This window comes from Crocuta crocuta, unplaced genomic scaffold (assembly GCF_008692635.1).
Source record: "Crocuta crocuta isolate KB4526 unplaced genomic scaffold, BGI_CrCroc_1.0 scaffold189, whole genome shotgun sequence".
Lineage (NCBI taxonomy): Eukaryota > Metazoa > Chordata > Mammalia > Carnivora > Hyaenidae > Crocuta > Crocuta crocuta.
Genome location: NW_027551564.1, coordinates 4,527,895 through 4,551,695, shown reverse-complemented (window position 1 = coordinate 4,551,695; position 23,801 = coordinate 4,527,895). Strand labels below are relative to the sequence as shown.

Below are 23,801 nucleotides of genomic sequence, written 5' to 3'. Positions count from 1 at the left end.
TATTTAAGAAAAACTGTACCCATTTTTAGTGAATACTTGTACAGGTTCTACTTGTTAATTGAGTTTTTTATGTTAAAAATATAGTTTTAGTTATGTTTTTGTTGATAAAAAAAATAATAAAGTATTTGAAACTCAATGAACACATCCTACAAAACAGCTTTCCAAACACTATCCAAACCAATTAAAGCATACTGACAGAAAATTCAGTAACATTATGCAAACAATGCAAAAACTTTCTGTCCAAAATTTATTACCAAGTATTTCTTTACAAATTACCTCATCAATGAAAGTGATAGTTCCATTGACTTTTACTATGCCTATCTGCTCGCTCTGAAGGGAAGGGTGGCTACGGATACGGAGTCCTGCGCTGTCCTTGGCCACAAATTTTCGAACCTGGGAAAGGCAAAGACAGACTGTTGAGATACAAAATCACAGAATAGAGATTTTTTAAAATGTTTTTATTTATTTTTGAGAGAGAACAAGACAGAATGTGAACGGAGGAGGGACAGAGAGAAAGGGGGACATGGAATCTGAAGCAGGCTCCAGGCTCTGGGCTGTCAGCACAGAGCCTGATGTGGGGCTCGAACTCACAAACCATGAGATCATGACCCGAGCAAAGTTGAACGCTTAACCGACTGAGCCACACAGGTGGCTCTAGAATAGAGATCTTATAAACTGTAAGAAAATTAAACAGATTTGAAAGTATTATAATTCAGAGAAAGTTTCCAAAATTATTTGTAGTTGCTTTCTCTGTGCAAATAACACTGGCTTATTTATAACAACGGAATTTTATAAGTACTAAAAAGTACATATTTTTAACTTCTTTTCTAAACTCTGAAGACATGATTAAAAGGAGAAAAGAGCCATATTTTTCCTTTTAGAAAGGTATGATAGAAATTCTATTCCTAGTATTTCCTTTTTAATAAGGAGTTTACCAAAATCCCTAAATTTATTTTTTTTAGATGTGAAGAAATTATTTTTTAACAGCATGGGATACTTTCCTTGCAAAGTTTATGCACTTAATTTCAGTAAACTTTTTGTTAATTGTACACTTCCAATAACAGAAAATACACAGGGCCTAGAAATTACTATGGCACTATACAAAGCAGCTTAAAAGTACAGGTTCTATAAATTAGAAATAATTGGAATTATCACAAAATACTCTTCAAATTTATTTAGGGATATTTAAAATTCAAAAACTGAAATCAATTAAAATATTAGATGTCTGATGACCACCTTGCAGCATAAATGAAGAAAATTAATAAATCAATCTCTGACTGACTCAGGTTCTGATTTTATTCTATCCTAACCTTATTTGGCTGAGGTTCAGTCTTAGGTTTGACCAGCTGAGTTCCTGGTGGTATCATCCCTTTTGGAGGGTCTTTTACTTTAACTTCTAGGCCAGCATCTGTAAGAATAGGAAGAGAATTGTAACATTTGTGAATACAAGGAGAGAGGACCCTTAAACCTAACTTTGTGTACATTCAGACAATTCTGTTAATAGTTTTTTCAGCTTTTTCTTTTTTCTTTTCTTTTTTTTTGAGAGAGAGAGAGAGAGAGACAGAGAGAGAGGTCACATGCAGGGAAAGCACAGAGAGAAGGGAGACAGAAGCTGAAGCAGACCTGAGGATCTGAGCTGTCACCACAGAGCTCGACGTGGGGTTCAAACCTACAGACCAAGAGATTATGACCTGAGCTGAAATCAAACACTCAACTGACTTTGCTACCCAGGTGCCCCCAGACTATTTTTATTTTAAGTTTATTTATTTTGAAAGAGTGATAAAGAGAGAGAGAGACAGAGAGGGAGTCAGAGAGAGAAGGGAAGGGAGCAGAGAGGGAGACAGAGAATCCTAAGCAGGCTCCGTACCATCAGCACAGAACCTGAGAGGTCACTGATCTTAAGAACTGATCTTAGATGGGAGGGGCAAGATGGCGGAGAAGTAAGAAGCTCTGTACTTGCACCCACGCCCATACATCACACGGAAAAGATCTGAAGCCATGGAAACCTTATGAAACCTCAGAGATTGGGAGAAAAAGGACGCAGAATCCACTGAGAAAGGCTTCTAACGGCTACCTCAAGAAAGAAGCCAGAGTACACAAGGTGGAGAGTCCCAAATATCACTACAAATAGGAAAATAAAATAACCAAGGTCCTAACAAGGGAGACCAGGAGATACCATTCAAAAAACATTCCCTGAAAGGATAGGCCCTGGACAGTCAAAGAGTCATCTTGGATACAGCAGCGCTCATAGGTACAGAGAGCACAACAGGTCTTTAAAACTAACAAGAGCTGGAAAGCTAAGTAAAATGACGAAACAAAAGAGCTCTCCTCCAAAGAAACTCCAAGAAGAAATGACAGCTANTATTTTTTAAAAAAAAAAAAAAAAAGAACTGATCTTAAAAACCATGAGATCATATAACCTGAACTGAAATCTAGAGTCAGACACTCAAGTGACTGAGATAACAAGGTGCCCCCACAGACAATTTAAACAAATAAAACAAATATCTAAATTCTGTCTTTTTAAGGTGATTGATACTTTAAAGCTAAACAAAACAAAACAAGGGCTAAGAAACAGACTCTTAACTATAGAGATTGCATTGATGGCTACCAGAGGGGAGGTGGGTAGGGGGATTGGTTAAATATGTGATGGGGACTAAAGAATGCATCTGTTGTGATTAGCACTGGGTGTTGTATGGAAGTGCTGAATCACCGTACTGAGCACCTGAAACTAGTATTACACTGTATGTTAACTAACTGGAATTCAAATAAAAACTTAAAAAAAAAAAGGTCAACAACATAAAAACAGGTGTTGGTGAGGATGTGAAGAAAGGGGAACTGTTCTGCACTGTTGGTGGGAATGCAAACTGGTACAGCCAGTCTGGAAAACAGTATGGAGCTTTCTCAAAAAGTTAAAAATAGAACTATCGTAAAATCCAGCAATACCACTACTAGGTATTTACCCAAAGAATACAAAAGTTCTAATTCAAAGGGATAGAGGCACCCCTATGTTTACAGCAACATTATCTACAATAGCAAAATTATGGAAATGGGACAAGTGTCCATCAACTGATGAATGGATAAAGAAGAGGTGGTATGTATATGTATATGTATATACACACATATATACACACACAGTGCAATATTATTACTCAGCTATAAAATAGAATGAAATCTTGCCATCTGCAACAACATGGATGGAGCTAGAGAGTATTACGGTAAGTAAAATAAGTCAAAGACAAATACCATATGATTTCACTCATATGTGGAATTTAAGAAACAAATGAGCAAAGTGAAAAAAGAGAGAAAGAAGCAAACCCAGAAACAGACTAACTATAGAAAACAAACTGATGGTTCCCAGAGGGAAGGTGGGTAGGATGGGTTAAATAGGTGATGGGGATTAAGGGATACACTGCATGTTGTATAGATACAGTACACTTGAAACTAATATTACACTGTGTTAGTTAATGAAACTTAAAAAAAAAAAGGAAGTATCTGAAAAGGGGCCTTAACATCCCAAATGAGTGTCTCAGAGGTTCAAGGAAAAGAGAAGGGGCTCCTATTTATACGAAATGATACTGAAGAAAAGAAAAGTAGAAACCCTTGTGAGATTAAATTCTATCTTACAACATCAGATCACTGCACCAGATCACCAGATCAAATTACAACATCAGTACCCCTCATCATCTACACCAATCACCATTCTGACCAGCAGGCAGCACAGCACTGTGGTTAAAAGCTGGGGTTCTCATGTTACACTGTCTTGGTTGTTCTCGTATCTGCTGCTAATTGTCTGACTTTCTGTGCCTCTGTTTTCCTCTATATAACAGCACCTCTCTCACTGAGCTATTGTAAGAATGAAAGGACTTAAAATATAAGGTGTACATAAAGCAGTGCTAGACATATATTAAGTGCTTGATAAGTATTAGCTATTAATGTCACTGTTATCCTAATGAATTATTATCTGTCCTTGCTTATGGTCAAGCAAGTCCCAGTCTACTGATAGTTTGGTCACCTTGGGAGAGAGTAGAGTTTGTAAGACAGGAAAGAAAATGGACGATGTTAAGTCAATATGAATCTTTTCCTTCAGTTTCATTTCAAAAACCAAATATAAGTGGATTTTACTTTATCTACTATGTATCAGCTTTCTTCACCTCACTATTAGTAAAATGAAGCCATTCCTGACTACCTCCACTTTTGACTTAATTTTTACCTCTCGCGTGTCACTACTTACATTCTTCATCCAATTCTGTTTGCCCATTCTATTTTGCAATCATCAGTAAGTTGTTAAGCCTCAACAGGAATGGTCTTACCTAGAACAATGTTTTACTTAGAACCAACTAAAGTTTGCTGAACTAAAGGCTTTACGGATATGTTGAAGTAAAGAACAGTACAGCAAAGACTGAGGATAAAGGTGTCTGGAACAGTATAGGTGAATTTGATATATCTGATTCTATGTACTTACATTAATATGTATTCTACACAGTTATATTAACATAAAGTACCTCTTTACCTTCACTGTAAAAACAATCTTCTTAAACCAGAGCTCCCCAAAGGGAATTTTGATGGAATGTTAATCAGTAATTGCTTTCATCTCTACCTTGACTTCCTCTTCCTTACATGCGAAGGGTCTCAGGAAAAGGGTTAATCAAAGTTAGACAAGATTCTTAATTTCATGGCACTTTAGAATCCCTGTTAATGTGGATTATACGTGAATTGTAGGAATTTCTAAAATGAGAGTTTTAGGTTTTCTGCCTCTACCTCATCATAGAAGCCCTTTTTCTTTTTCTTAATTTATTTTGAGAAAGAGAGAGAGTACATGTGAGAAAGCAAGTAGGGTAGCGGGGGAGGGAGAGAGAGAGAGAGAGAGAGAGAGAGAGAGAGAGAGAGAATCCCAAGCAGGCTCTACACTGCCAGGGTGTGGCCTGATGCAGGCCTCCAACTCACAAACCGTGAGATCATGACCTGAGTCAAAGTCTGAGGCTTAACCGAATGAACTACCTAGGAGCCCCAGAAGCCCTTTTTCTTGAAAAACATCAGGAAAGAGTGTTAAAAGGAATTCATATTGATAAACATTTTTCAGAGCTTTCTTGTTCTGCTGTTGTCCTAGTATACAAATAGTTTAATAATAAAGAAAAGTAAAAGATTAAAGCCGAAAGGAAAAGCAATATAGTTTTCAAAATTAATGGTAGATAAAGAAAATTCATTCATTCAACAAGTATTTACTGAGCAGCCATTTTGTGCTAGGCACTGAGCTAGACTGGGAGATACAAGGAGGAATGAGATGGTTTCTGCTTTAAGCCAGGAAAGGAAGGCAGATAGACCATGAGGGGGAAATGAGGTATTCATACAGTTATAAATCTAGCGATGCAAAGATCATACCTGACCAGTCACATTAGAGAACGGAGGGAAGGCGTCATAAGGGCTATAATGATACTGTAAATTATTACAAACTTTTGAGATGTTATGAATGTACTAATTAAGTACTTATTGTAAAGGAGGAAATGAAGCCCCAAACAAGTAATGAAAACCGTCCATATCTATGATGCAAGGAGAAAATTAGAACAGAAAAACAATTTTGTTTAGTTGTTTGCACTAACCATAACTTAAAAAACAAAACAAAACAAGAATACCTATTTCAATGCCATCAATGGTCACATGAATAGTGTAGAGTCCAATGGCCCCAGGAGTCCAATTTGCACAGTAAGTGCCATCGTTATTGACACGGATCAGCATATTCTCACTGGGTCTGGAAAGAAATAAGATGTATATTGGAAAATTTACTTTTGGTTAAACAGCTGTTAACATCATTAAGATACTTTCTAATTCTATTACTTACAATGAATAGCAATCCTATTGCCCTGTGATAGTATGTTTTCCTACCCTCCAAAATGACTGAATTTCATTTTTTCTTTCTCTCCTCAAGCCTCCATCACCCTTCTTCCTTACTCTCAGATCATGACCTCATCATTTTTTCAGTGAGAAACAGAAGCAATTAGATACAACTGCAAAGATGCAGTCAGATTAATAAACCTACTTTCTATTTCTCTGCCTTCTCTCCTGTTATAATGCAAGAAGTGCCCTGGGTCTTTTTCGAAGTCACCCCTTCATTTGTGCTATGAATCTCATTCCATCAATACTTCTACGCTATAATTACCTTTCTCCTTCTCACGCATCATCAATTTCTCCCACTTTCCTGAATAATTTCTATTTCCATCTCATTTCTATACCAACTTCAGAATCTCCCATGTTAAATATTACCTCAAATATCCCTTGATATAAGGGACCTAATAAGGTCTCATGTCTTTTCCCATTTATATCAAACTCATCTAAAGAACTGTCTACAATCACTCTCTCCATTTCCTCATTTCCAGTTGTCTTCCACAACTTATCCCAATTAGGCCTTTGTTGCCAGCACTTCACTGCAACTGCTCATGTCAGTCATCAATGACCCCAAATTCAATGGTCATTTTTTTATCCTCAGCAATCTCTCAGTAGCGTATGATAGTTGACATCTCTTACATTCTGGAAATCTATTCTTTCTGCTCTTACAACATTTTCCTCACTGGCCATGGTTTCTTAGTGTTTTACTGGCTGTCTCTCTTCTGACCACTCCTTAACTTATGCAATGTCAAAGAATTAGGGTCTAGTCTTTTTTTTTTTTCAACAGCATCTCTCTAGTTGATCTTTCATTCATTCCTCAGCTTTAAATACCATCTCTATATAGATGACTACAAATTTTATTTCTCCCCTGAATTTCAAACTGAAATATCCCCACTTAGATAACCAAAAGGCATCTTGGCATCTCAACTTTAACATATCCAGAGAAGAACTCTTATTTCCTACTCACCCAGCATCCAACAAAACAGAGCAAAAAAATAAAAATAAAAATAAAAACACCTGCTCATTTCTCAGACTCTTTGGTCTTCATAAAAATTATGATACTCTATACCAGAGATCAGTAACATTTTCTGTAATATTTCAGTCTATGTGCTAAACAGCCTTTGTCACACTATTTAACTCTACTTTGTGGTGTGAAAAGCAGTCACATACAGTACATAGCTAATGAGTAAGGCTATGTTAACCTAACTTTCTTTACAAAAACAGGCCTAACATGGTCTGCAAGCCAAAGTCGGACAGCTCCCATACTGCTATACTGCTAAATAGTCTATACCATTGCTGAAACTGAAGAAAGAAATCTACAATCACTCTGGATCTCATCTTTCTTTCACTTCCTATTTCCTTTCTGGCAGCAAGCCTATCGGCTTCACCTTCTTTTTTTTTTTAATTTTTTTAAATTTATTATTTCTAGGAGAGAGAGAGAGTGACAGCGTGAGCAGGGGAGGGTCAGAGAGAGAGTCACAGACTGAAAGAGGCTCCAGGCTGTGAGCTGGCAGTCAGCACAGAGCCCGACGCGGGGCTCGAACCCATGAACATGAGATCATGACCTAAGCGAAAGTCGGACGCTTAACCGACTAAGCCACCCAGGCGCCCCTATCGGCTTCACCTTCTAAGTATATCCCAAATCCATCCACTCTTCATTTCCACTTCTAACTCCCACCCACCCCTAGTCTAAGCTACCTAACAGTGTCTGACTCATCTCTCTGTTCCCAATTCTGCTTCCCTACAATTCATTCTTCAAAGAGTAGCCAGAATGACCTTTTAAAAACTATATATCATAGTGTCTCACTCTCCTGCTTGAAACCCACCAAATTAATCTGCACAGAAGAAAATTCAAACTCTCTAACACAGCGTACCAGTCCCTATAGAACAAGGCTATCATCTAGCTCTCCGACCTCACCTTTAACCGTTTTTCCTCTTGCCCACTATTCCCCTGCTCCACTCTCCTTCTGTTCCTCAGACACATCTAGTGCCATCCACCCTAGATCTTCTCTATGCAGAATGACCTTCCTCCAAATCTTAACACAACTACCATTCAGCGCTGCAATCAAAAACCACCTCCTCAAAAGGCCTCTCCTGTCACCCAATACTTTGGTGGCCTGTCCCATCCCCATCACTCTCAGTCAAATAACCTTACTTATTATTCCTATTTTGTTTACTTATTTATAGTATGTTTCTCTACAGGAGTGTAAATGTCACAAGAACCAGTACCTTGTCTATTTTGTTCATGAAAGTATGAACTCCAGAGCCTGTATCAGTGCCTTTCACGAAGCAGATGCTTAACTGCTTAACTGAATAAATAATCTATTGACTTAGGAGACTATTTTAATTAGGTTTAAAATATCAAACATATATGAAATTTATTTACTGGCAAATGGCCAGTTTCTTCTTATTTAACATGCAGTAAATCTGTAACAGCTCATATTTATTTTATAAAAATCACATGCTTTCACTATATGGACATTTTGTAAGTAAAATTAAGCTGAACACAGAATGTTACTTCCCTTTTTCTAGACCAAGGTATGTTCTCAAAACTTGGCTATTTTATAGAAAACTTTCTGGATTATACATTAAAACTATTTTTAATACATATTAGAATAAAGTCATAGTAACCTGTTAATTTCTTATAAGTCATATGATGTGTGATATAATGGAAATGTATAAGTATTTTCTTTCAGGATTACTTTGGAGCTTTTTCTAAGTTTTATGGAGGCAGTAGTCTCTTTAAGGTACAACTGTATCTAATAATTTTTTCAAAGCATTCATTTTAAAAAAGTACTTCTAACAAACAAATAAAATAGCAAGTCAAAAAATCTGCTTATATATGGAGTTAAAATTACTGAGAGGCTGAAAAATTAAGACCTCATAACTGAAAACACAAGTACAACATACACTTTAAACTGCTCTGTAACTCATCAGGTGAAGGAGAGAAGAAAAATAATGGAAAAACAAACTAACCAACTCTTAACAAGCCAACGTATTATCTTTTTAGATACTAATTACTCTAATACCTTACTATTATTTAACATATTGACAATATTATAACCGAAAATAAATACATTTTATTTGCAAATCTAGACATTATAAAATCTGTGGTGCAATCTACTAGAAATTTAAAAATGATATAAAATATCTATTATGGAAAATGAAGTTGGAATTCAGGATGATTTTAGTTGAGAACAATTGACAATACATGTCTTGGCTACGTGTTACAAAAATGATCCTTACCTTTTAGGAGTTGGTGATGCAAAACGCAGTTCTTCAAATGAGTAATTTTCATAAACCTTTAAGAAAGAGACCAATAAGGATCCAGGAAGGTAAATAAATCCATCAAGACCAATAACTCATTAGAAATATTCTTTTTAAAAAAGTCTATTTATTTTGAGAGAGAGAGAGAAAATGCACATGTGCATGTGGGGAAGGGGTAGAGGGAGAATCCCAAGCAGGCTTTGCACTGTCAGCCCAGAACCTGACACAGGGCTCAATCTCACCACTGTGAGATCATGAGCTGAGCTGAAATCAAGAGTTGGACACTTAAGTAACTAAGCCGTCACAAGCTACAGCTCCCTTCATTAGAAACATTCTTGGGGTGCCTGGGTGGCTTAGTCGTTGGGTGTCCGACATCAGCGTGAGGTCATGATCTCCTGATCTGTGAGTTCGAGCCCTGGGTTGGGCTCTGTGCTGATAGCTCGAAGCCTGGAGCCTGCTTCAGATTCTCTCTCTGCCCCTTCCCCATTTGTTCTCTGTCTGTCTCTCTCAAAAATAAAATAAAACATTAAAAAAGAAATAAACATTCTTAAGATAGTGATAAAACATTCAATAAACGGTGCTGAGAAACCTGGTTATCCATACAGAAGAGAAAGAAAAAATCAATTATTTGCATCACACCATTTACAAAAATAAATTCTAGCTGTGTTACAGACCCAAATGTAACAAAAAACCATCAACAAATTAAGAGCAAAAAAAAAAAGAAATTATCTTTTGAGTACATTAAAATTTTAGATTTTTCCTACACAAAGACACTATTAAAGGGCAAGGATATGGGAGAAGGGGATTTACAATTCATATAACCCAAACAGGATAGGAATCCATAATATACATATTGGTGCAACTGGACCTGTAGACTAATCTGTTCTTAATAAAAATAACAAAAGAGTCTGGGAGAAATTATTGTGAAATGCAAAGACAAAAATGGGTTGTAGGTACCTAAAACTGTCACATTATAATCCCAGTATTTTTGTATCCCTGTAACATTACCAAATTAGCCATTATCTTTCAAGGTTCAGGTAACGTTCTGCAACCGTTCATTCACTTCTAACCTCTACTATACTTACAATAAAGAGAGGCACATCCACACCACTCACAAGTCTCCATCCTTCCTCCCACCCTTTCTGTTTTCATAGTGTGATTTAGAAAAGACCTGGCTGCCTTCACCTACTAAGAAGTTACAAATGAGAAATATGCCCTTAAGATTAGGTACAGCAGGAAAACTCAGGGTTCCAGATTCCCAGTACAATGTTTTCTGCTCTACCACTTTCCCTCAAAACACAGATTATTACATTTAATAATGAAAGAATAGGTCATATTTCATTTTTCCACAATATTTGGCTGACTACTGAGTGGCACACAGTATGCATGAATGAGTGATTGATAGAAGAAAATCCCTTTCTTGGAACATGCACTGATATCTCCAAAAGACAGTGCGGGAATGACTTTCGGTAAGTGCTCTAACCCTAGGCGACTGAGAACAGTCTTGAAATACTGCATCCAGTTCTGGTAACTGGACTTTCAAAAGAAATTATACAAACTGAAGCGTGTTCATAGGAAACTAAAGGAATGATTGGGGAGGTAAGGGGACTAGAAAGTAAACCCCTTAAATAAAAATGGAAAATGAATGTGAATGTTTATCTTTGAATTTTTTAAGTCAGTGGACAACTCATCCAAGACTCCAGCTTTTCAGCTCCCTTGTTTCTTCAACCTCAACAAACTTCACCGCAACTCTCCTTCAGCCACTCACACTGAAAGTCATAGACCTGTGAGATTCCACAGAATTGTTCTCTGAATCAAAACAAAATGGCTGCCCAGGGTTTTCTGCCTCAATGACCCCTAGTTTATCTATTTTAGATTACCAGTCCTTCTCACCCCAACTCCCTCTCTCTGGATCTTCTTTTCCAAACCAATTAGGTTCCACTGTCCTTTCTGTAACCACCATCTGCTGAACTCCCTTCTCTCACTATTCATTTATGGAGCTACCTTGCAAAAAAACTTCAATGCCAAATCAATCCAAATGATTACCTTCTCCATGTTCATAGACACACACTGCACTGTTAATACACGATCTTCAGTTTCATCTGATTCTTCAAGGGTGGCTGATAAATTTTTCCTCATCAGTTCTCTTTTATTCACCACAATGACCATTTCATTTTTCCCTCTTTGTTTCAAAATCCTGACCCTAACATTCATTGCTCCCATCTCAAACTTATAATTACTATCATAAATAATTCTTTTGGTTGCACAACCTACAAATTAACTAGCATTCGTATTAATTATTTTTTTCCCTCTCCCGGTAAGGTGCAGAGGCAATACTCCTATTTAAGGCCCACCCCTCCCCTGTAGCTCTAGACCCTATTTTCATCTCTCTTGGACTATCTTCCTGGTTTCCTTCCTCTCGACTCTCTCGACTCTCTCGTCTCATCAGCATTAAAACATCTAAGTCTTTCTCTACTCATTCCAAATTCTAAAGCCTTCACTCAGTTCTATTTCCTCTATTTCTTTTTATAACCAAACATCTTGAAAGACTTAATCTATACTTGTCTTTACTTTCACTTCCTCTGCATCTATAAACTCATCAACCTACCATGCCTCTAAAACTGCTCCTGCTGAGATCACTGATGAATTCAATGTTGCTAGATCCTTTTCAAAGCTTCACTTCTGCAACATAGCACTGTTAATTATTCCTAAACTGCTCTTTACTTTCAGGACATGCCATGAATTATTAGGGGTAAGAAGTCAGGAAAATCAAACATGGATTCAGACTCCCTGCCATTTGTGTGACCTTGAACAAGTTACTAAATCTCTCTCTGTGCTTCAGTTTCCACACATGTAAATGGGAATAAAAAAGTAATTTATAGGGCTGCTGTGAGGATTACATGAGTTACTGTACAGCAAGTGGTAGGAAAAGCAGCAAAACTATACTCTGTTCTTACCTCTTTGGCTTTTTTTTCCTTTTACCTGACTTGTAAATCAATGTTTCTCAAACTGTAGGTTTTGAATTTGAATCACTCTGTATATTTGTTTTATATGAAAATTCTTGAGCCTCTCTCCAGGCCTACTGATTCTAAATTTTCATATTACTGGAAAATTTCCTTTTTAAATAAGTGCTCCAGATGATTCTGATGTAGACAAAAGTTCAAGAATCACCAATACTGGTGTTTCTCTGGGTCCTATCCTGGAACTCACTCCCTTCATTCATGGAATATAGTTATCATCTACTTCCACATATCATGAGTAATTAGTGCTAATTAATCTCAAGTTCTTTTCTTGAGGTCAGACTATGATCACTTCAAGTTTGTACAACCAACTTCCTTTTATATATCTTTGCATGGATATTTCAGAGTCATCTAAAACTCAGCACATCCAAAACTATTAACTTCCTCAACCATAACCTGCCCTTCCTCCAACATTATCAATCTTAATATGTAAGATCAAACTGTGAACTTCATCTTTTAATTCTTACTTCCTTCTCTTTACTCCATCCCCTTCAGCCACCAAGTCCTACTGATACTAAGTATCTTTTGAATCTATTCTCACTAACTCAAGGGATTAGCACATCATACCACATTATGTCAACAGTCTCCTAAAGTAACTTAAGTCTAATGCCTCTTGATCATCTGTCCAATTATTCTGCATATTCCACCATGATCTTTATGAAACACAAATCTAACCGTGCCACTGCTCTAACTGAAAGCCTTCAATGGCTCACCACTGCTCTCTGTTACTGGTAAAATTCCTAACTCCTGTTTTAACTAATGCACAACTTGCTAATTTAGACTAACATTATCCCTAAAGGAGCTAAAAAAGCTGCACATATTTTAAAAATCTGTCTAAAGACATTGGAGAACAAGAAAACCTCAAGTAGGAAACCCAATGAAATGAAGCTGGCATGTGAGAGAACCCAAAACTTAAAGCAGGCCTAGGTAACTGAATTCCTGAGGGGCTATGTCCCAGGAGAAATGGAAAACTGAAAATAGACAAATACGTTTGCAGCAAATGAAATTCAGTTTTCAAGCATCTCAATCTCTGATTGGATTAACTTGATCTGTTATTGGCAATCTCCCTAGACATTGCCAAAAAATAAATGAAAATCCTCTTTGGAGGAAAATAAATCATCCTTAAAAAATATTACACGTTTTGTATCTATTGACAGCTTTCTAGACCTGTAACTTTGTGTCTGCATTTGGATCACTTAAATGTTTGTTAAGTGAATAAATGGTGAAAAAGAAAATGTTTCTGACAAGTAAAATAAATTACCTTCATCATTGTTATGGCAATATATCGCGCCTCCTTCACTATCATTGGCTCATATGACACATCCAGCTTTGGGGAGGCCAGCCCGCCATATGTCATATCGGTGTTGGAAGGTGCAGCTACTGCAGGGCTGCCAGGGAGCCTTTGAGATTTCTTGACTTGCTCTTGTTGTAAAGATGTTTTTTTCTGAGAAACGGGAACAGCTTTCACTTCCACCTAACCACAATATTATAAAAACCAAATGTTATTATTATATAATTGTCTATGACACATTAAAATAAGCAATTTACAAGTATGGACCCACAATTCCATCAATTTTAGGTGATCACTGGTCCATCTTGGGCATTCCCTTCAAAGGTGTGCCAGAATGATTTCCAGCTAGGTCCACAGAATGAATCTTGAAAAAACAGTGTAAAAGCAGCCTTGATTTTTAGAGTAAATAATCATACATATAAAAACATAAAATAAAAACAAATGCCACCATTAATATAGTACAGGAAAGGAAAGTAGAATGACTCTACACTTAATTCTCAAATTCTTTTTTTTTTAATGTTTATTTTTGAAAGAGACAGAAAGAGACAGAGTACAAGAAGGGGATAGGCAGAGAGAGAGGAAGACACAGAGTCTGAAGCAGGCTCGAGGCTCTGAGCTGTCAGCACAGAGCCCGACAAGGGGCTCGAACCCACGATTTGTGAAATCATGACCTGAGCTGAAGTCAGTCGCTTAACCAAATGAGTCACCCAGGCACCCCTCAAATTCTTAATAATATTAAATTATTTAGCAGCTAATTCAAGTTAATAATGCCTTCCCACAATTTCCACATATTTTATTTATTTTTTAAATCTTTATTTTGAGAGAGAAAAAGTGTGTGCATGTGTGCAAGCAAGGGAGAGGCAGAGAGAGAAAAAGAGAAAGAGAAAAAGAGAGAGAATCCCAAGTAGGCTTTGTACTGTCAGCCCAGAGTCTGATGCAGGGCTCTCAATCTCACATACTGTGAGATCATGACCTGAGCCAACATCAAGAGTCTGGACACTTAATTCACTGAGCCATACAGGCCCCCCAATCTCCACATATTTTGAACACTAATTCTGATTTCAGCTGTTCTGCAAAAGAAAATATACTCTATTGAGAAGTTTTTTAAAAAAATAACACATAATAAAGGAAATTTGGATTGACATAATGTCCTGGAAATATTACAAAACCATCTTATATTTAAAACACAGAAGTTTCAAAGTTTACGGTAAAATTCTTCAGCTCATATACACTGCCATCATTAAAAGCTTTAAACTTTAAATGTAATTAAAAAGGGGGGGAGATAAAAAATAAGTACTTTCAAATTTAAAGACATTTGATTTTTAAATTATAGCCACTACTTACATATATATATTTTTATTTAATATTTCTTTAAACAACTGTATATTAGCATCAAAAGTACATTTGCCTTTGTACTATGAACCTTGAAGTGAATCACTGAACAATCTTATATTCTCAGAGTACTGAAATACTATAGAATGACAGGTATTCTGCTTTCTGTTATAAACTACTCTGTGAATGAAAAGAATTTTGTTGATTAATGAACTCTAAACTCCAAACAACCAAATCACTTTGTAACACACCTTGGGAAGGGTGGGGCTAGCTGGGGACTGCCTATACAAATTTTCATTCAATATACATTTTTTTTAGAAATATAATAAAGGTTTTAAATGAGATATTTACATTAATAGATTAGATCACAATAGATTCATTTTATGCATAGCAATAGTGTCTAAAATGTCATTATTAATTAATGTCTCAGGAAAGGTATCCAACTAATTATATTCATTAATACAGCACATGATTATTTTCATTCCTTACTACCATCCAAATCCCTGTATTCCTAATTTTTTTATTAAGTTTTAAATTCTAATTCCTGTGTGGTTAATATACTGTGTTATATTAGTTTCAGATGTACAATACAGTGATTCAACAATTCTGTATGCAGTGCTCATCACACAAGTGTACTCTCAATCCCCTTCGCCTATTTCATCCATCCCTCCACTAACCTCCCCACTGGTAACCATCAGTTTGTTTTCTACAGTTAAGAGTCTGTTTCTTGGATTGTCTTCTACTCTTTTTTCTTCCTTTGTTTTGATTCCTAAATTTCACATATGCAATCATTTAATATTTGTCTTTCTCTGGCTGACTTATTTCGTTCACCATTATACTCTCTAGCTCCATCCATGTTGTTGCAAATAGCAAGATTTCATTCTTTTTAATGGCTGAATAATAACATTCCATTGTGTGTGTATATATATATCCATTTTTTAATCCATTTCTTTTATCTACTGATGGACATTTGGACTGATTTCATAATTTGGCTATTGTATATAATGCTGCAATAAATATACGGGTGTATGTATTCCTTTGAATTAGTGTTTTGTATTTNAATTTTGTTTTTTTTTTTTTTTTTTTTTTTTTTTTTGGTAAATACCCAATAGTGTCTACTAGATTGTAGGGTATTCCATTTTTAACTTTTTGAGGAACCTCCATCATTTCTAATTTAATATATATCAATATTATATTTTAAATGTTGTTTCAACAGTACCAAATACAGAATGTACTTGTGTCTTTTAAAAAATATATACACAATTTTAAAATGTGTTCCTTCACTGATTTATTCAATCACTGTATATTAAGGGCTTTCCCTCTGCGTGCATATATGAACACTTTCTTATCCTCCCTTGCATCACTATAGCTCCTAGCAAAATGTAAAAATCAAAAACTAAAACATTAAGTGGGAGGGGCGCCTACTGGGTGGTTTGTCAGTTAAACATCGACTTAAGCTCAGGTCATGATCTTGCGGTTCCCGAGTTTGAGGCACATGTCAGTCTCTGTGCTGACAGCTCGGAGCCTGGAGCCTGCTTCAGATTCTGTATCTCCCTTACTTCCTCTGCCTCTCCCCCACTAATGCTCTGTCTCCTTCTAAGAATAAATAAACATTAAAAAAAATTTTTTTAAACATAACTGGGAAAATTGGGTGCTAATTAATGTAAGTCAGTCATTTAAACAATTTTTCAGCTTCCTCTAATAGACAAATATAAATACAGTACTACAAAGGGATTTTCGCTTTTTCTAAAATTTTAATAATAATAGTGCTTTGATGACTATTAATTCTGATATAATTACCTTCATATTGGGAACATGTACTACATCCCCATATTGATCTTTTGTTTGGACAGTTATGGTGGTAGGCCAACCACAACGAATATCATCCTTGTTCAGGATCAAAGATGTCTTCTGAGGATCAGCATAGGAATCTGGTTGAAGCCACCTAGTAGTGATGAAAAAACAAACAAAAAAGTAAAGATTTATCAATATCTTCAATGATTAACATGAAATTAGGCCAAACGAATAAAACTTGTACCAAATAATATCTTCATTTCCAATTCAGTGACAATCAACAAGTGACTCCCTTGCAAATTGTTAATGACACACTCATTAAAAAATATGACATGGTACAAGAGATTTCTGATATTTTTATAAATAGAAGTAATTTTAGAATCTGAAAACTTGAAGGGCGCCTGGGTGGTTCAGTTGGTTGAGCGTCCGACTTCAGCTCAGGTCATGATCTCGCGATTCATGGGTTCAAGTCCCGCATTGGGCTCTGTGCTGAGAGCTAGCTCAGGGCCTGGAGCCTGCTTTGGATTCTGTATCTCCCTCTCTCTCTGACCCTCCCCTGCACACGCTGTCTCTCTCTCTCTCTCATAAATAAATAAAACATTAAAAAAATTTAAAAAATAAAATAAGAATAAGATCTGAAAACTTGAAATTTTAACTATGGCTGACAAAAAATAACCAAGAAAATGAATTCAGACTGTGTGTATTTGAAGTCCCAGTATACTCACTGTAACTGAGGGTGGTGTGTCTGAATTTGCCAGCCTGAAAACCTGGGAAAGAACAACTCCTCTGTAAAAGCAGTGAGAGAGGTGGCATTCTGCTTGCCTGAGACCTACTAGGTTAAAGATGTACTGTCCATCTTCCTTCATGCAGTATCTCAACGATCTTCCCTATTACCTTCCCTTCCATGTAAATTTTGCCAAATTATACACTTTGGGATATCCATTCTTTTTTTTTAATAAGAGAAATGGATAATCTTTTTTAAATGTTTATTTTTGAGAGAGAGACAGTGAACGTGCACAAGTGGGGGAGGGGCAGAGAGAGAGGGAGACACAGAGTCTGAAGCAGACTCCAGGCTCTGAGCTGTCAGCACAGAGCCCAATACAGGGCTCAAACCCACAAACTGCGAGATCATGACCTGAGCTGAAGTCAGAAGCTTAATTGACTGAGCCACCCAGGTGCCCCAGGATATTCATTCTTGAATTTATTCCATGATCTACATCCAAGTTGTCCTGGGAGATGAGTTATAAGTACCTCTGTCATGCATTACATAAAGATGTACACAAAGTTAGCAGTGATGCTGAGTTCTTTCTCTATTCTCCAGTCACCATTTTGGTTTTTAAAAACTCAAGAGGAATCTCTGTATTTTTAAAATTAAAATTGGGAAGAAGTTAAGACTTTTATATTTACTAGTAAAATCATACAGCCAGACTATTTTTTCTTTTCATTAAAAAAAAAAAAAAGCAACAAGATAAATGAGAACTCTATAACTCCAAATGATTTAAATTCTAAATATATTTGTATTTGTAGGTTTTAAAAGAAGCCATATTAAAATACAGTGATAAATTTTAGTCTAGATATTAAATGTTACTATCAAATTCCTAGACCTCTCAATTATACCTTTGCTCCACTTACTTTTTAAATAAAAGTTCACATAGGAAACTTTAAAATAATCAACTAACAACTACCATATACTTTACAGGTATTTTAAAATCTTTACCACTTTTTACATTTCAGCAAGTTCAAAACACATAAACCACCTTCTTTAGGCTGCATTTTAACATCCTTCCCTTTCATTTCTCTTTGGAAATGAAGAGTGAGGCAAGTCCTGAAGTAAGTCACTGTACCACTTAAAGTACATTACCTTGCAAGCCTCCCACCACTTGATCCTGGAACACAGGCAATAAAATCATCCAGAAAGGACTGTTCATTGCTTTGGATTTGAAGTGGTAAATTTCCTTCAAGTGCCTCTAATATAGTTGGTGAATGAGAAAGAGCTAAACCCTTTCCAAGAATACCAGAATGAGTTTTGCACACCTGTTGGGTAAAAGAGAATATTCATGTATTTTAAAACATACAATTTTAATAACATGAGTTTCCTGAACTTGCACACAATTTTAGGTAGGCCTTTTCGGGGAAGCATTTTCTCTCCACGCTCCAGTAGCCTACAAAGTAGAAAACAAACTTCCAGTAGGGAAATATGGGCTAGTACTTCCAGCCTCCTTCCTCCCACCAAAACAAGTGACATGTCAGTGCAGGCTGAGATCGTGCATCTCCACTCGCTCTACCCTCCACATGTCACATCCCCACCTGTCTGGGCCAGGTCTCTGCAGGCAGCTGTGGAGGTCTCTCACTTTTTATGTCCTCATTACTGGCATCTTTCATGGGTGGATTATCTTTGCTCTCTTAGGTGGATGGGTACCAACATGTGGTACTTGGACAACATGTGGATACAAGCCTGACTGTGGCTACACATAAACTCCATTAGTCTGTCTAAGCCTTAATTAAAATTAAGAAAAAGAGGCAGATACAACTGAAATTTTAGTTCTCACTGACCTGACAAACAAGCTTTATATTTTTGAAAGATCTGCTTTAAATGCTAAAACTTTAGAATTTTTTTTTTTAATTTTTATTTATTTCTAGGAGAGAGAGAGAGAGACAGCGTGAGCAGGGGAGGATCAGAGAGAGAGGGAGATACAGACTCTGAAATAGGCTCCAGGCTCTGAGCTGGCAGTCAGCACAGAGCCCGACGCGGGGCTCGAACCCACGAACCGCGAGATCATGACCTAAGCAAAAGTCGGATGCTTAGCCGACTAAGCCACCCAGAGGCCCCAAAAAAACTTTAGAAATTTTTACTGACTATATTATAAATCTTGAAACAAAGTATTTTTCATAGAAAAATAAGTAGTATTTCCACTACTATCACACTTATACCTTCTGCATTCTACAAGATAACGCAATTTCAAAAATCATGGTCTTTAAAATCAAACAGACTTGAGTTCAAATCTTGACTTTTAGACAAGCACTGCTGTGTGCTCTTGAGCTAAGAGGTTACACACCATTCCTGAATCTGCAAAATGTATAAACTGGTAATCACATAATATCTCTCTTCTGTGGTTACTGTAAAATTTAAATTATATAAGACATATAAAGTGCATACTACACTGCCTAACAAGTAGCAGGTGTTAGACCACCATGACAACTACCTTATATGCCAAAAATGTGGGCAACCTGGGTGGGATATCAGGGTTTATGTCTTTAATAGAGGCACAATAAACATCTCTTTATTTCTGGTCTAAATGACGTTTTATAAACCATAATACTCTCTGTAAGGATGAATAACATATTTGCTCCTTGATGGTTCTCTTTAATTAGAATGTTGTCTGGTACATAGTGTATTTATTAAATGTCTATTGAATTTTTATTTTTGTATCTTATAGTACAACAATTTAACTCTTAATAAAAATTTTTTTTTTTAACTTTTGAGAGAGAGAGAGAGAGAGAGACAGGGTGAGCAGGGGAGGGTCAGAGAGAGAGGGAGACACAGAACCCAAAGCAGGCTCCAGGCTCTGAGCTACCAGCACAGAGCCTGACACAGGGCTTGAACCCAAGAACAGTGAGATCATGACCTGAGCCAAAGATGGATGCTCAACTGACTGAGCCACCCAAGCGCCCCTTTAACTCTTTTTTAAAAACAAAAACAAAAGCTGGTGGATTTTTTAAACCTAGAAGTTTCTTAACATTATTGAGGAAACCAGGACTCTCTATAATTGGAGCATAGTGATCAACATCATGGAAAATTCTAACCAGCTGTTTACTAGCTGTGTGATTCTGGGCAGGTTACTTAAGTTCTCCATGCCCCAGTTTCCTTACTTATAAATGGAAATAAGAGTCTCTCATTCATGGGGCTGCTATGAGGACTAAACGAGTTAAAAATATGCAAAGTGTTTGGAATAGTCCTTGATAAAGTCAAGATCAAAGAAATGTTTGTTTTTATTATTACTGTTTTGATCAATTCATCATGAATAGCATATAAACAGCCAGCTGTAGGTAACAGCTGACCTGGATACTAGCCTCTATCAATTAGCTGAATTCTTAGACAAGTCACAGAACTTCCTTGACCTTCAGTTATTGTAACTATAAGATACAAGAGAGAATACTGACATCAAAATGTAAATGCTAAAAATAGATAATATTAAAGATGCAATAAACTATAAAGTACTCTATAGAAATTATTTAAATTACTACTAGTAACATCCATTTCCTCTTTTTCTAACTGGTAAATAAAACTTCTTTTGAGATCCAATTTAAATGTCAACAGCTCTGCAAAGCTCTCCCCTAAAGCCTTGGCACTTGATAACTTCTTTCTCTGGCAGAATTTATGTCTCATTCTAGATGTAACAACCTCCATCCAGCACAGCAAGAACTCACTTGGGTTTCTCCTATCAAGATATTATGTTATGAATCTTTATCTGTCAATGAACAGAATGAAGCACTTAATGAAAGTCCTATAGTCAAGAAAAAGAAGGTAGTTCTGAATGAAAATACTGCTTTTAAATCAACGTACAAAGTTTATCTTTATGTTTGGGACAATACCTGCAATGCAGCCTCTTCAAGAATTTCAAGATCTTCCTCTAATTCATTACCTGTTGTGTAAATGAAAAGTTTTAGTAACCTATATTAATACTTATTTTAACTTTTTTTAAAGTTTATGTATTTATTTTGAGAGAGAGCAAGAGAGCAAGAGCAGGGGAGGTGCAGAGAGAGGAAGAGGGAGAAGGAGAAGGGAGGGAGAGAGAGAGAAGAGGGAGAAGGAGAAGCAGAAAGGGAGGAAGGGAGAGGGAGAGAGAATCTCAGGCCAGCTCCATGTTGTCAGCGCAGAGCTGGACGTGTGGTTTGAACTCACGAACCGCAAGATTATGACCTGGGCCAAAATCAAGAGTTGGACACTTAACTCACTGAGTCACCGAGGCACTTCACTTAGTTTAACTCTTTAGTCCTTTGCATTCATTACAACTTTTTCACAATTCTGATATTCCAGACTGAAAAGAACTATTATCATTCTGGATCAATCTCAGAAACATGATTTTCAGTGTGAATATAAGGCTATAATTCTTTTTTTTTTCTTTTTTTTTTTTTTAATAGTTTATTGTCAAATTAGTTTCCACATAACACTCAGTGCTCATCCCCACAAGTGTCCTCCTCCATGCCCATCCCCCCCTCCCCCCACATCCATCAGTCCTCAGTTTTTGTCAGCATTCAAGAGTCTCTCATGGTTTGCTTCTCTCCCTTTCCCCCACCATTTCCGCCCTTCTTCTCCCCCTTGTTCCTCCGTCAAGTTCCTCCTAATCCTCCTATACGTGCAAACATATGATATTTGTCCTTCTCTGCCTGACTTATTTCGCTCAGCATAACACCCTCAAGGTCCATCCATGTTGCTACACATGGCCAGATTTCATTGTTTCTCATTGTATAAGGCTATAATTCTAAAGGCAATACTCAAAAGGTATCTATCAAGTGATCTGCAATATATATATACACACTATATTTACTGCATATAAATGTGCACTTTTAAATTTAGTGTATTTATGTTCTCCTCTACCCGCCCCCAAAATGAAGGAACTGATTATTCAGAATCTGAGCCTTTTTATTTTGGTTATCTTTTACAAGAGCTATACCTTTAGTAAAAAGAGTAATTTACAGGAAAACATAAGGTAGTGAGTGTATCCTCTATTTATTTTCTCCTTTATTGCTTAATATAAAACATATTTAGGGGCACCTGACTGGCTCAGTCTGTTAAGTCTGACTTTAGCTCAAGTCATGATTTTACAGTTTGTGAGTTCGAGCCCTACGTTGGGCTCTGGGCTGACAGCTCGGCACCTGAAGCCTATTTTGGATTCTGTGTCTCCCTCCTTCTCTGCTCCCCTCTGCTCACGCTCTGTATCTCTAACCTTCAAAAATAAAGAAACATTAAAAAATATATATATATTTATTGACTTTTGTTTGATAGTTTAATTAATTTAAAAAACTATTAATAAGGTAATACATGTTCAAAAAGAAATATTCAGAATTTTACAGAAGTGGAGTGAATGAAAGATTCTACCACCCTCCTTCTGAAGATAGTTTATTGCTCAACAAACTTTGTGTGCAAATAAGTGTGTCAATATTGATACTCATGCACACATACACATATATCAATACATATATATAACATAATATTCACAAAAATGGGACCCTCTGCTGAAACTTCTCTCAGTTAATATAATTTGGAATTTTTCTTGGTTAGAACATAGAAATCTCTTTTTGTTACTGTTTTTTTTAACAGTTCCATGTATTCCTGCTGTACGGATTTATCATTACTTATTTAACCAGTTTCCAACTGACAGATATTTTAGTTGCTTCTAGGTTTTACTATCACTAGCACTGCTACATTCATCTATCTTATATATTTTTTAAGCACCTGTGCAAGCGTGTACAAAACTGCTATATCAAAAAGTATATGTCACGTAAAATTTGAACAGATACTAACAAATTAAATTTCCTCCAAAAGCTGTACCCATGTCCTTCATATAAAGAGAACACAACATGTCTCATTTCTTCAGATCTGTATCAACATTAAGGAGGAGCGGGGGAACTGAGAAGCATGGAAGGGAACAGGAAAAAGGAAAGGAAAAAAAGAGCAGAGAAGGAGAAGGGATTAGGTGGGAAGGGTAGTCTTCGAGGGAGGAGCTACAGATGGCCTTCTGAGGATGAGAACTGGGGAAATACAATAGTAATGACTTTTACTCCCAAACACTGTGAAAATACATGTTAAACCACGTCCAAGCATCATAGAATCAGTAAATATTTCTAACTTTAGTTTGATCTTTACCATCCTGATCATTAATTGATTCACATATCATACAAATTTTTTTCATTTTATAAAAAGGTTCTGTTCCTGCCAGTGCCTCATTTCTCACCTGTGCTTCACAAGAAAACTCTAATAAAGAGCTATCTATATTTAACCTGCCTCTCCTTTCTATCCATGCTCTCCCTCTGCTCTAAAGGCCTTACGGTTCTCTCATTTTACTGATAAATTTCTTATTGAGTATATAAGTAATCAAGAAGTTTTTCCATCCAATGGTGGAGATTTAATTTACGTCTCAAATACATTTAAAAAAAATGTCCACGAATGTCCAATTTTCCTGGTTTTACGCCTACCTCTTTGGCTGTCACACCTG

General features: G+C 36.4%; 1 protein-coding gene across 4 annotated transcripts in view; it reads right to left on the bottom strand.

Moving 5' to 3' along the window:
• Positions 1-23,801, bottom strand: part of MYCBP2 (MYC binding protein 2) — a 269,414-nt gene that overhangs the window by 84,193 nt on the left and 161,420 nt on the right. For all 4 annotated transcript variants that reach the window (XM_077750063.1, XM_077750062.1, XM_077750060.1 and 1 more), the window contains exons 44-51: positions 21,178-21,227; positions 18,446-18,618; positions 16,591-16,735; positions 13,429-13,641; positions 9,127-9,182; positions 5,631-5,746; positions 1,311-1,408; positions 277-393 (exon numbers count right to left, since the gene is read on the bottom strand). In XM_077750063.1, coding sequence (XP_077606189.1) covers positions 277-393; positions 1,311-1,408; positions 5,631-5,746; positions 9,127-9,182; positions 13,429-13,641; positions 16,591-16,735; positions 18,446-18,618; positions 21,178-21,227 — 968 coding nt within the window. The remainder of the gene's footprint in view (positions 1-276; positions 394-1,310; positions 1,409-5,630; positions 5,747-9,126; positions 9,183-13,428; positions 13,642-16,590; positions 16,736-18,445; positions 18,619-21,177; positions 21,228-23,801) is intronic.